The sequence below is a fragment of the Thunnus thynnus genome, chromosome 9 (assembly GCF_963924715.1).
Source record: "Thunnus thynnus chromosome 9, fThuThy2.1, whole genome shotgun sequence".
NCBI classification, from domain to species: domain Eukaryota; kingdom Metazoa; phylum Chordata; class Actinopteri; order Scombriformes; family Scombridae; genus Thunnus; species Thunnus thynnus.
Genome location: NC_089525.1, coordinates 791,772 through 803,908, shown reverse-complemented (window position 1 = coordinate 803,908; position 12,137 = coordinate 791,772). Strand labels below are relative to the sequence as shown.

Below are 12,137 nucleotides of genomic sequence, written 5' to 3'. Positions count from 1 at the left end.
CAATGGTGGGCTGAGTGTTTCCACTGTAAAGCACACCTGAACAAAGTTGACACACTGATTCAAATCAGCAGCTGCTTTTGTTCCAACACCACGTCAGCTTTAATCAGTCACACAAGGAGCACTCCATCAAATTCTGGTCACAAAAGAGACATTTGAGTTTGTTTGTTTTTTATTTCAAAGTCTTCACCATAAAGGAAACAACCATAAGAATAAACACAATACCATTTGTATTAAAAAACACAACCCATGTAAAAACTAATCACAGCCCATATGACTGAAGTTATGCACTTCAGCATTTAAAATTGTACATAACTGAAAGAAAGTCGTAAGCCATAAACCATCAAAAGGAAAATACTTTGACTTCTGTTTGCCCATCTCCTTTGAACTATTGAGGGAATATTTTGAGTTCAATCAGTTTGTAATTCTATTTGGCAAGTATTCACAGGGTGTAATTGAACATCTGCACAAAATGGACGTCAACAAACCTGGATGCCTGCTCTGCCAGGACACAGATCAGTGGTTTAAGTGTTTTTTGTGAACACCAAACCCTAAGCTATTAAACAGATTGACACATAAAAGGTTAAGGCTAGTGATTTTCCATATTTCTTATTATCAACAAATCTCATGTTTGGACAAACCAACAATGAACTGATCTACTAACAAGTATTTTGTGTGTATCCAAAGCCTGATGTATCTTATTCCTCTGTGCCGTGTTCCTTCACCCTGAAGACTATGGTTAAATAAGTTTGTTGGAGATTTGTTGACAATAAGTATAGAAGATCACCAGCCTTATCCTTTAATTTAACATGCAACGGTAAAATCCTGCCATAAAAGAAGACTCCCTGAGCAGATAAGTAATCTGTAAAAAGGTCCCAACATATGGATTAAAAGGGACAGTTCATCCCAAAAATCAAAAATGCGTATTTCTCCTCTTACTTGTAGTGCTATTTATCTATCTAGATCATTTTGGTGTGAGTTGCCAAGTTTTGGAGATATCGGCCAGTTACTCAAGATAATCCACAGACCTTGTTGTGAGCAATTTCATGTAGGAACTATTTTTTTCTACCAAACAACACCTGCCAACGATGAATAGATGCAAACATCCTTCTGCATGGTGAGATGGTTGGCAAGTGCAGTTCGGTAGAATAGTTCCCTACAAGAAAGTAAGAGCACCACAAGCCGAGTGCCATCCACTTCCACGATATGGCATACTATACATACAATCCTACGGCTGTTATCTCCAAAACTCGGCAACTCACACCAAATCTGATCTAGATGGATAAATAACACTACAGGTAAGAGGAAAAATATGTATTTTTGATTTTGGGGTCAACTTTCCCTTTAAGAGGCACTAGTATGAATGGGAAAAGAATACTACATGTGTTACAGTGTTGAACTCCTAACTACCAGCTGGGACAGACAGCACTGTGAAGCTGTGCAGGTGCAGCATTACTTCAAGCAGATCAAGTAGCTGGCACCTGGAACAGAGGCATTCTGGGTAACATGGTACGCTGTCAGGGCAAATGGCTGCACCATTTGAGATGTGTGTGAACATGTATTTTCTTGGAGAAGGCCAGGGATGAGCTATGCCATGTCAGGCTCCGTTGTGGGTTCTGTCTTCTGTACTTTAACTGGAGTTCCCGAAGAGTCTTCACCCTGAACACAAGCAGACAAGTTCAATAAGAAAGCCTGTCGTTTCCTGTTTTCAATGAGTATCTCAGACACTGTGTCTACACAGAAAGCATAGCATGAGCAGCGCATTTAGCAGAGCAGCAAGTACTCCGTCTGTTTGTCTACATTGGAGGTGTTCAGGCACAGTGTTGAGCGATGGGTCACTCATGTTTTGGGAGCGCTCAGAGCCCAATATACAATGACTGTAGTTATGCACATAAAACAGAGAGAAATAGACTTGAAGCCTAAAAATATGCTTGCTTGCACCTGGTATTAACATGCATCTCCATATGTGTCTTGTGTGACCCCTTGTGATCTCACCTCATTGCTCTGTATGCAAATAAACATAATTTCTGTTTGTAAAGACCAAATGTGTTGTTGTTTTTAACCAGTGGGAGGACTGCGGGTCCACGTATCCTCTGTCCAAAGCTGTGTTCAACTTGTTTGATAACAGGATAAACAAATATACAATGCATTGTGCCCCTTCATGAAAATCAAACACCCATCCTATTGATTTACTCTAGTGCCAGGTCTGAACGATACATTTAACAAATACAGAGTTATATGCAGAGATGCCCCCGCAGCTGCATCTCCCCATTGAGAGAGATGCTGTGTGCATTTATGCACGAGGCACGGCAGCATAACTTCATTGATTATTTAAATTTCCCGACATGCTGACAGGATGGGTAAGGATCTGATGGTTATTAATGATCTGTGTTCTACACATCCAATTTAGCTGTTACACACACAGTCCAGATTCATACAGTGAAATTTTTAGAGTAAAGCAGCCGTCCTCCTGATAAATCTGGAGCTCCATTATGTCAAGTAGTGCAGCAAAACTAAAAACTGTAGTTATCAACTTGACAGGACAGAAACTATCCAGGGAAACGGAATTAAATGTCGTTTCTGGAACATTATTTTAGACAGACAAGTGAAAAATAAGTTATTTTCTGGTTTTGGTTTCATTTCTATTCCAACAGCTGATTTGAAGACAAAAACGGGTTAGGGTTAGGGGAACAGGAAAAACAGGAAGTGGATTTTGTTTGTTTTTTTAAATTCACACAAAAAACGGAAAAACAAAATAGTGCATTTCTTTATCTAGGTATCAAACAAGTTGAACACATTTTTGGACGGAGGGTTCACAGACCGAGAGGCAGCAATGCAATTCCCCTGCCTAGTCTGCTGGACAATAGAGGACATCAGTTGAGTAGGCGGTTCTTTCAATGTGGCCCAGGACTACCTCAGAATGTGGTCTGAGTGATCAGATCTCAATGCATTCTTAATGCGTCTTGGGTGTGTTCACACCTGTACTTAGAGCTGTCCACTTGTGATCAGATCACCCAAGACGCATGTTAATGCCAGGTGTAAACAGGGCCTCTGACGGCATGAGATGGGCAACTGAAAAACATGGCTGAAACACTTTCTGTGTAGACACAGTGTAAGTTTTATGGTTAGTATTGTCTTTAATGACCCACTGCAGATTTACTTATATTGTATGTCTGTTGTTTCCCTTTTCCCTTCTATTTCTTCACAAGTCTTGATTATTCTCAAATGGCCTGAGAGTGATGGTATAGGATATCTTGTATAATATTTCACTGAGATTATAAAACAAGAGGACTAAAACACAGGTGGTAATCAAACTCATTTCTTGACTTAAGACGCTCCTTTGTGAAGACAAAGCTTTAATACAATGACAGAGTACATGTTTTAGTGTTAGAGATGTGGTAGCCTGCTGCACTGGTAAATTTGACCCGTTGGTGGTTTTAGGTATATATCGACCCCTGGTGGTTCTAGTGTTAAATAATCATTATCTGTCCTAAGAGGTTTCTGTGTAATTCAGTCATCATTCAAGACAAAGTTCTGAGAGTTACTTGGATTTAGTAAGTTGTGTTGACTTAAAAAGCAGAGGAATTCATTCATTATTCATTTATTATTAGAAACATTCATCTCCATATATGCTGAATTATATTTGCCGGTATACAAATTTCACATTTTAACATTAACGGTTCATCTACAGATTATTTTTTCAATTAAATTGATTATTCGTGTGGTCTGGAAATTGTTAAAAATGTCCATCACAAGTTCCCAGAGCCCATGTTCACTTTTCAAAATGTCAGGTTTTATCTGACCAACAGTCCATAATCCAAAGATAATCATTTTATTATCACATAAAAGTATGAAAATATTTAGATGTGAATTTGGGAAGCTAAAACCAGTGAACGTTTGCCATTTGTGACTTAAAGATTGTTTGATTATCAAAACGGTTGTGGTTAATTTTCTGTCGACTAAATAATCAATTTATTGATTTACTGTTGCAGCTTTACATTTTTGCATGTTCAGTTAACTGCTCTACACTGACAAAAAACTCACTAGGTTTTCCTAGCAATCATTTTAATTAAATTATATTCATTCATATTTTCTGAAATTTGAAAATGTTGAAAACTTAATCTAAATAAATTTGTTCAAGTTTTAAAAGGATTCAGATTACAGCCGTGTTTCCCTGCTGTCACAACCACGCACGTTTGAGCTTTAGAACTCACCTCCAGTGAAAGGTTGTGCGTGTTGAGAGAGGCCATGGCATTCTGGGAGTCTGACAAGGTTGGGAAGTCCAGCTCAATGTCCATCACGTCATCGAGACCCAGCTCATCACTGGAGGAACAACACGTGAACATGACCAACAGCACATGGATGGTACAGAATATGTACAGGATGTGTTCTTTATGAGCTTCAGATGACTTGTAAACTGTTGAAGATGTTTTCTTACATGTTATCAAGGACTTTGTCTTGGCCCTCCTCTGCAGGGGGGTCCCAGGCGTGCAGTTTGACCTTCCACAGTTTGATCTGCTGGTCCCAGGAGCGCCGACTGTACTTCCTGAACTTATTAGGAGTCTTTGGATGAACACCCGGCTGACGCATGTGTCTGGAACCAAAAAATGAAAGAGTAAAAACAATGGAAACAGAGGGTTTAATGTATTATGCTGATGTTATTATTTGTTGAACACTGGCGTCTTTAGAACATGTGGATGCACATCTGTGATAGAGCAGTTAAGACTATCTGCATTTGTCCTATGGCAACCCTCTCTGCCTCTGCAGCAGTTCTTTTCTACTGGGGTGTTTTATGTGGTACTTGTAATAGTTGCAGAGTTGCATTGAATGAGGGTGTGTATGTTTGTATAGACTTACTTAGGAACTTCCTTGGTGTATCGGTCATAGGCCAGTGTATTCTTGCCATAGTTGATCTGTTTCTGTCTCCGTACCAACACAGCCTCATCAGTCTCCATGGTTTCTCCCTCTCTGGAATCACAGCTGCAGCAGACAGACATGCTTATAATACTGAGCTATAAAGGATGGTTCAGGAAATGTCCAGAGATTTATGGAAACACAAGGTATTATCTAAAAGAGGTAAGAGTTTACAGTAATATTCTTACTGACACACTGATAAATGCCATATACAGCATGTATACCTGCATTCACAAGATGTGAAGTGTTTTATCAACAAATGAATAAATCAAAGAGAAACAATATAAGAGAAGGGGACATACCTCCCAGAGGAGCCAGAGGAGGTCTTTCTCTCTCTCTGGGTGACCTCTGCACCCAGTATCCTCCTCCTGTAACTGAACAGAGTGCACACACACAGGCCTTCAATAAAGAGCGTGTTTTGAATGAATCCAACAGGGTCACCAAGTCAAATTTAAGACCACTGATATTGGCGATTACGAAATTATGACGGAAAACCAGTAAGGATGGTATAGCCTACAATTATTTTTAGGCCTGATGGTGCTGACTGATTAAACAGCTTCCTGTGATTGTTGCCATGTCCAAATATTCACACTTTTAATTTATAGATGTATGACATCTCCTGACCAACCACATACAAAAACTATACAGAACTAACATTTCCAGACTACTGTACATTTAATGGATGAATAGTAAATAACTTCTATGGCCTTTTCTTGAGGAAACTGAAGTCAATGTTTTCTCAGGGGTGGCTGTGGCTCAGGAGGTAGAGCGGGTCGTCCACTAATCGGAAGATCAGTCCGCATGTCACTGTGTCCTTGGGCAAGATACTTAACCCCTAATTGCTCCTGATGGCTGTGCCATCAGTGTATGAATGTGTATGAATGATTAGATTTCCTCTGATGGGCAGGTTGGGACCTTGCATGGTAGCTCCTGTACCCATTCAGTGTATGAATATGTGTGAATGGCTAAATGTGATTCGTAGTGTAAAAAGCGCTTTGAGTGAATGGAAGACTAGAAAGGCGCTATACAAGTACAGTCTATTTACCATTTAAGACTTTTCAAGAACTGCATACACACCCTGATCAGGGATAAAGCAACTGATATAGAGGCAAAATTTGGTTACCGCTGCATGTCTCTGTGTACATCCCTTCTCATCTCATCATCCTCCACCTGGCTGCCCCAGTCAGCCTGTCCACCACAACGAGACACCGGGCCTCTGCTTTCTGGAGTCGTGAAACTAGGGAGGAAATACAAGGAGTACATAACAGCATAAAGACACTGAAGGGAAAGATGAGTTGTTGTTGCCACAATGCCAGTGTAGAGCAGCCTGCACTGAGTTCACTCAGTTATATTTCTTTCTTTTATAGATAGTATATATTAGAGATGATAAATTCCTGGTCCAGCATTTCCCCTTCATAAAGTGTGTTTACTTTATATTAGAGTACTTTGTGTAGATTTATGACAGTTTAAAAAGTGCAAATTTAAGCAAATAAGAGATCAAAATTCTTTTATGAATGTGACATGGCAAAAAGTAACTACCCAACTGCCGTGCTTTGGTGAGTATTGATGAATTGGGTTCTGCACTATTTTGGTAAAGGGTGTGCAGTTTTTCAGAGCAAAAGTCAATGAGACACTCTTGCAATAACTTAAGCAAGACATAGTGAATGCACCAATATGCGAAAAACAGACCTTTTCATTTGCACATAAAAATTTAAATTAACATTCTGTTGTGGGTGTATACTCTTACCTGGCATGTCTGCTGTCGGAGTGTCTGTCTCTGCTGTCAGTGTTCCCATCGTTTTCCCTACAACCACCATCTCTACTTGACCGCAGGCTTCCATCAATTCCTCTTTTCCTGCAGTGGGACCATCGTGAAGGGCCTTGGCTCCTACACAGGAAAGACACAACAACAAACAATTGTGACAACACACAAGAATATGTTCAACTTCATTTTAATATCTCATCTTCATAATTATATTCAAGAGTAAGCTGCTACCTGACAGTGTGTCAAACAAACCAATAACCAATCAAGGACAAAACAACTGCACTGGTTATCCAGAGCACTGACTGCAGAACTAACCTGCAGACTAGATGCACCATCTAGTTTTGAAGTGTAAATTGTAACTGCAGCTACAATTGCAGTCCACAGCAGCAGAACAACACAGCAGAGCTCCTGCACTGACAGAGACACACACTGCGTCAAAGTTTAAACTGTCCCTAAACGATTAAGTTATCCAAATAACCAGAGAGCTCAGCACTCCTCATATCCTTCACTTAGTGTGAAACAAAGGCTTATAACGTTTTAATTTGCGATAATAAATGTCACACATCGTTACTAAGAACATTACTGTTTTTTTTCGCAGTGAAAAAAAATGGTTCTTTTGTTTAATGCTCCCGCCATTTACTTCCTACTTCCGATTGTTCTGACCGTCTGTTCATCCATCCGGCCGAGTGAGGGGTCGCGGGAGGAATGATCATCAGCACATTCATGCATATCAATTCGGTTGTAAGTATAGTTAGCAAATCACCTGTCATGTCCCACTAACTTTAATGTCCTTGTTGCCCGCAGTCCCTCTGTAAACATAAGCTTTAAATAAGCTTTCAGCTATCTGCACACATATGAACACTAGAACAACTTTACTGATCACTGTTACAGTTTACCGCCTCTTTCTCAGCCTTTCTTCCCATGCCACTACTATTTGAACAGGGAGCGCAGCGGTAACGTTAACTTGTAAACAAATCCCCCGAAAAGAGCAACTTGCTACTACAAGATTTAAAAGGCTAAAGCTAGTCAGACGAGTTAGCGCAGGAGAGAAGGTGTACATAGCAGTTTTTGACGTGGTGCGAGTATTTATTGGAACATGAACAGATATAGTCACTCGTTCAGCAAGTTATTAGTAAATATGCTCTGTAGCTAGCAACACATCCACAAAACAAGGTATCGAACAAGAATCCCAGCTAACATAGTGCCTTCCATCAAGTGGACAAAGACACACTGGAGATTTGTAATAAGGCCGTTTTAAGTAAGCTAGCTTAGATGAAACTACATTATTCGAAACTTACCTGTTTTCATTTTCGCTGCTGTGAGCACCACGTCGTCTACCTCTGATCCAGTCAGACATTTTCTTGATAGTGGGTAAGTTGGTGCAATCTGGAAGTCAGCTAGGAGACTTTACAGCAGGCTTTAAGCATTGGTGTACAATAAGAGGCCAACAGTTCACAGATAAGTTACCCGCCAACACTTCTTCTTCTTCGTATGTATTTCCGACAAGCTAACTGATAAATGCGCGGCCTCAAACAAGCCAAAAGTGACGTAGCCGGAAAGGGGCGGCTCTGCGTTCGCTGCATGGATGTATTGGATGCGATTGGTTGTGTGGCCCAGTCGATTGGCTGTGTGGGTCAGGCGTGACGCCAAGATTTCACCGGGAGCGCTCACGCCACGTCTCGGCTCCTACGCGATTTTGTTCTGTACTCTGCACGGTGTCCTTTCCCACCGGGAGCGTTTCAGAGTGTCTTGACTAAGGGGAAGCCATAGTGGTCAAATAATCAAATAGCCATAGTCAAATCTATGGGAAAAGTCGTTTTGGGCCCAATGGTGTCACGTGACGTTGTAATTACACGGTTTGGCAGCTATGAGAAATTGGCTTCAAAGCCCGGTGCTGTTCCTGGGGGCTTGGGTTAAATCCATTAAATCACAAAGAAGAAGAAGGAGCAGGAGGCTCTTTCTCTGCATACCATAACAACCGAGGACGCTTTCTCCTGATTGGCTGCTGCTACATCCTGTGTTTTCAGACCTTGCTAGTTCCTCAACAGATGCTATTTTTAACCACACCTCCTCCATGAGCAGTGGATTAAAATGTCCTACAAAATGTGTTAGTCAGTAATGATATACTTGATATACTTGGCTTCCGGTGGTCATCCCAAACATGAATGATACGGATAAAGAAGTTGTTAGTTGCTGCTACTGATTAGAATGCTTCTGCTGCGGGATTATTAGCTGTAAATTAGTTGTTAGCTGGCGTTGACGCTGCCTTCTCATTCAAGAATTAAGACAAATTAGTGTCACAACAGCAGCGTTAGCTCTGTTTACTGGCCACGATGCAGCAGGGATGGACGTTTGGATGCCATTTCTAATGGTGAGTAAGAAAAGTGACAGAATTCCTGTCACCTGTTTTGTCTTAAACCAAACAAACGTAAAACTACTGTCAGTTTTTAGGAGTATGTACCGCTGTTAAGACAGAGCCTGCCTCTCACTGAGATGTGCTTTGGAAGAAGTACTCAGATACTGTACTTTGAGAGTAGCATTAAAATTATGTTAAGATACACCATTGCTACAGATGGGTGACAAATGAAAGGAAAAACCGGTACAGGTCTGAATGCTTGACCCCTACAGTGAGGGGATCCGCTGGCTCTGTTATGCTGTGGGGGGCATTTTGCTGGCATGGTTTGGGTCTACTTAGGGAAGGGTCACTGTTAATCAATACAAAGTTGTTCTGAGCGATTACCTTCATCCTATGATGAGACATTTCTATCCTGATGGGAGTGGTCTCCTGCAGGATGACAATGCCCCAATTCACAGGTCACGAGGGGTCACTGAATGGTTTGATGAGTATGAAAATGATGTGAATCATATGCTATGGCCTTCAAAGTCACCAGATCTCAATCCAAGAGAGTGGAGTGACGTGCTAGACAGCGCTCTTCAACAGTGGATGCGTTAGACTTTCTCATTGTCCGTCATTTTGACGTACAGGGTCATAAAAATTCCATCATTACAATCAATTTATCGTTACTCATTATTTTAATTTTCACTTTTTAATGATAATAAAACATATTAACTAGCTTTTATTTTCATTCATTTATTTGCATTTTTAATCATTAATTTAGAGAACAAGCTTATAGATTATGCATTTATTTATTTTATGGAGAGATGATGAACAGAAACACCGACGTGCAGTCACTTTTCGTGTCAACACCACATTTTTTTCCGCAGTGGCAGCGGGGGCCGCTAAAACACTGTAGCCATTGTGCCTTAACAGGCAAATATGACCAATGCAATTTTACAATATTAGACAGTTACATTTAAAATATGAACAAACCACTTACAAGAATTTAACTGACTTAATCTCAAATGACCTGCTGTAGACTAGCCTGAACTCAAACCTTCCTCCTGGTCCGCATGGACTTAAACTGGGAGCTCGCCTTTGCACAAACAAACGCATCAAGGGAGATTGCTGCAGAGGCGATTGTCATTAGATTTTGCGTCTTCTCATGGCCATTTTAATTTTGTTCTAAAAGCTGAACCGCTGGAGACTGGAATTGCCAGCGCCATTTCAGCCAAAGTTTTGAAGTCAGGGAACATTTCTCCAATCTTGTAGTATTTGTATATGTTATTAATAGTGGTGAAATATGCACCTATCTCTCACACAACCTTTGAGGCATCATGGGCAGCTAGTGCCGTTCTGTGCGCACCACAGTGAATGTTTATGAGGTAAGGACAGTCATTGTTGCGCAACTGTTGTGCAACTCCGGCCTTTCGACCCACCATCACACTCGCTCCATCACTTCCCAGCCCAACGACCCGAGCCATAGCTACACTACGGCCGATAGCATATCTTTTACATTTTCTGTGGTGCATTTTGCAGTGCCAGAGGGTATTGCATAATTGCCAATGAACATGTTTCTGCATCGTCGTGCAGCCTCTGACAAATCCGTTACTCATGTTAGCTTTTCTACAGATGTTGTCGTACATTTTGCCACATGAAGTCCTGCTCCCACTGAACTCGGTGCTCCCTCTTGACTTCCTTGCTGCCACATGCTTTCCCCATAACATTAGCTGCCGCTGGCTAAGAAATATGATCAGTTGTTGCTTGTCCTTAATCCTCCACCGTATCATTCCCTCTTTTTTCACCTCTTTTATCAATGCCATCAAAACTGTTGGGCTTTTTAAAGAAACTTTGGACACTCAGCTGCTGTGACATTTTGCATTAGTATGTAGCGATTGCTAAAGCCAGCTAGACAACGAGGTCATGCACGTGAGACCCAAGACAAGACTAGATAATAGCTAATTCATTTGCACACTTGCCACCGACTGGACAGGGGTGTGAATTACTTAAAGTTATGCTTGATCACCCACAGTGTAATGTATCAAAATGACTGACGGCCTTCAGATTTTTCCGTCATTGTTAAAAAAATTCAGTCAGTGACGGAAAATTTTAGTTAATGCGACCTCTGCTCTCCACCACCATCAGCAAAACACCAAATGAGGGAATATTTTTTGAAGAACGGTATTCCTCAGCCTTGGCATTGATTCTACAAGTCAGCGGAATTCTACTGGAGGGATGAACACCAATCTTCAAAAAGATACTCCTTCATTTGGTGTTTTGATGATGATGGTGGAGAGCGCTGTCTAACACGTCATTACAAAATCTCCCTTAGGTATTCAATTAGGTTGAGATCTGGTGACTGTGAAGGCCATAGCATATGATTCACATCATTTTCATACTCATCAAACCATTCAGTGACCCCTCGTGACCTGTGAATTGGGGCATTGTCATCCTGCAGGAGACCACTCCCATCAGGATAGAAATGTCTCATCATAGGATGAAGGTAATCGCTCAGAACAACTTTGTATTGATTTGCAGTGACCCTTCCCTAAGTAGACCCAAACCATGTCAGCAAAATGCTCCCCACAGCATAACAGAGCCAGCGGATCCCCTCACTGTAGGGGTCAAGCATTCAGACCTGTACCGGTTTTTCCTTTCATTTGTCACCCATCTGTAGTACATTCAAAATGTACTTACATAAAGTACTGCACATAAGTGTCATCCGAAAAAAACGCAAACAGTAAAAAAAGTATTCATGCAGAAAAAAGCCTCCTGTGAGGGTTGTATTTTATGTTTGCTTTTTATTACTAATACTTGCATTCAAATGCATTCAATTAGCATTTTACTGTTGGTTGAGGTGAAGTTAATTTTAACCACTTTATATAGTGTTAGGTAGTTTAATCTATAACAATGCATCACATTTTATAAATATATTACATATTTTGAATATAAAATCTGAATCTGCAAAATAACCATAGCTGCCAGATAAATGTTGTGAAGTGCAAATACAATATTTCCCTCTGAAAGTGAAATAGAAGTTTGAAGCAGCATAAAATGAAAAGTAATGTACAAGTATCTCTAAATTGTCCTGAAGTGCACTTCTGGAAATCAGCGAAATAAGAA

At 40.7% G+C, this 12,137-nt stretch overlaps 2 protein-coding genes across 5 annotated transcripts in view; one reads left to right on the top strand and one right to left on the bottom strand.

Annotated features, from left to right (window-relative positions):
- Nucleotides 1-151: 151 nt before the first annotated feature.
- slbp (stem-loop histone mRNA binding protein) lies at nt 152-8,227 on the bottom strand. Of its 3 annotated transcripts, none has more exons than XM_067598471.1 (8): nt 7,975-8,227; nt 6,659-6,799; nt 6,035-6,148; nt 5,214-5,279; nt 4,855-4,977; nt 4,436-4,591; nt 4,212-4,320; nt 152-1,656 (listed from the first exon to the last, which is right to left on the bottom strand). In XM_067598471.1, exons 1-8 carry the CDS (start codon nt 8,031-8,033, stop codon nt 1,585-1,587), a joined length of 840 nt encoding a protein of 279 aa, XP_067454572.1. In that variant the 5' UTR covers nt 8,034-8,227; the 3' UTR covers nt 152-1,584. The 3 variants fall into 3 exon arrangements, with proteins under 3 accessions (XP_067454572.1, XP_067454571.1, XP_067454573.1); XM_067598470.1 differs by having other exon boundaries at nt 5,214-5,285; nt 7,975-8,223; XM_067598472.1 differs by lacking the exon at nt 7,975-8,227 and adding an exon at nt 6,992-7,241 and having other exon boundaries at nt 5,214-5,285.
- A 135-nt stretch (nt 8,228-8,362) lies between these two features.
- Nucleotides 8,363-12,137, top strand: part of ccdc142 (coiled-coil domain containing 142) — a 36,559-nt gene continuing 32,784 nt past the window's right edge. Inside the window, exon 1 of one of the 2 annotated variants that reach the window (XM_067598465.1) lies at nt 8,363-9,047. The gene's annotated coding sequence lies outside the window, so the exon portion shown is untranslated. The remainder of the gene's footprint in view (nt 9,048-12,137) is intronic. The other variant, XM_067598466.1, reaches the window with a different exon arrangement.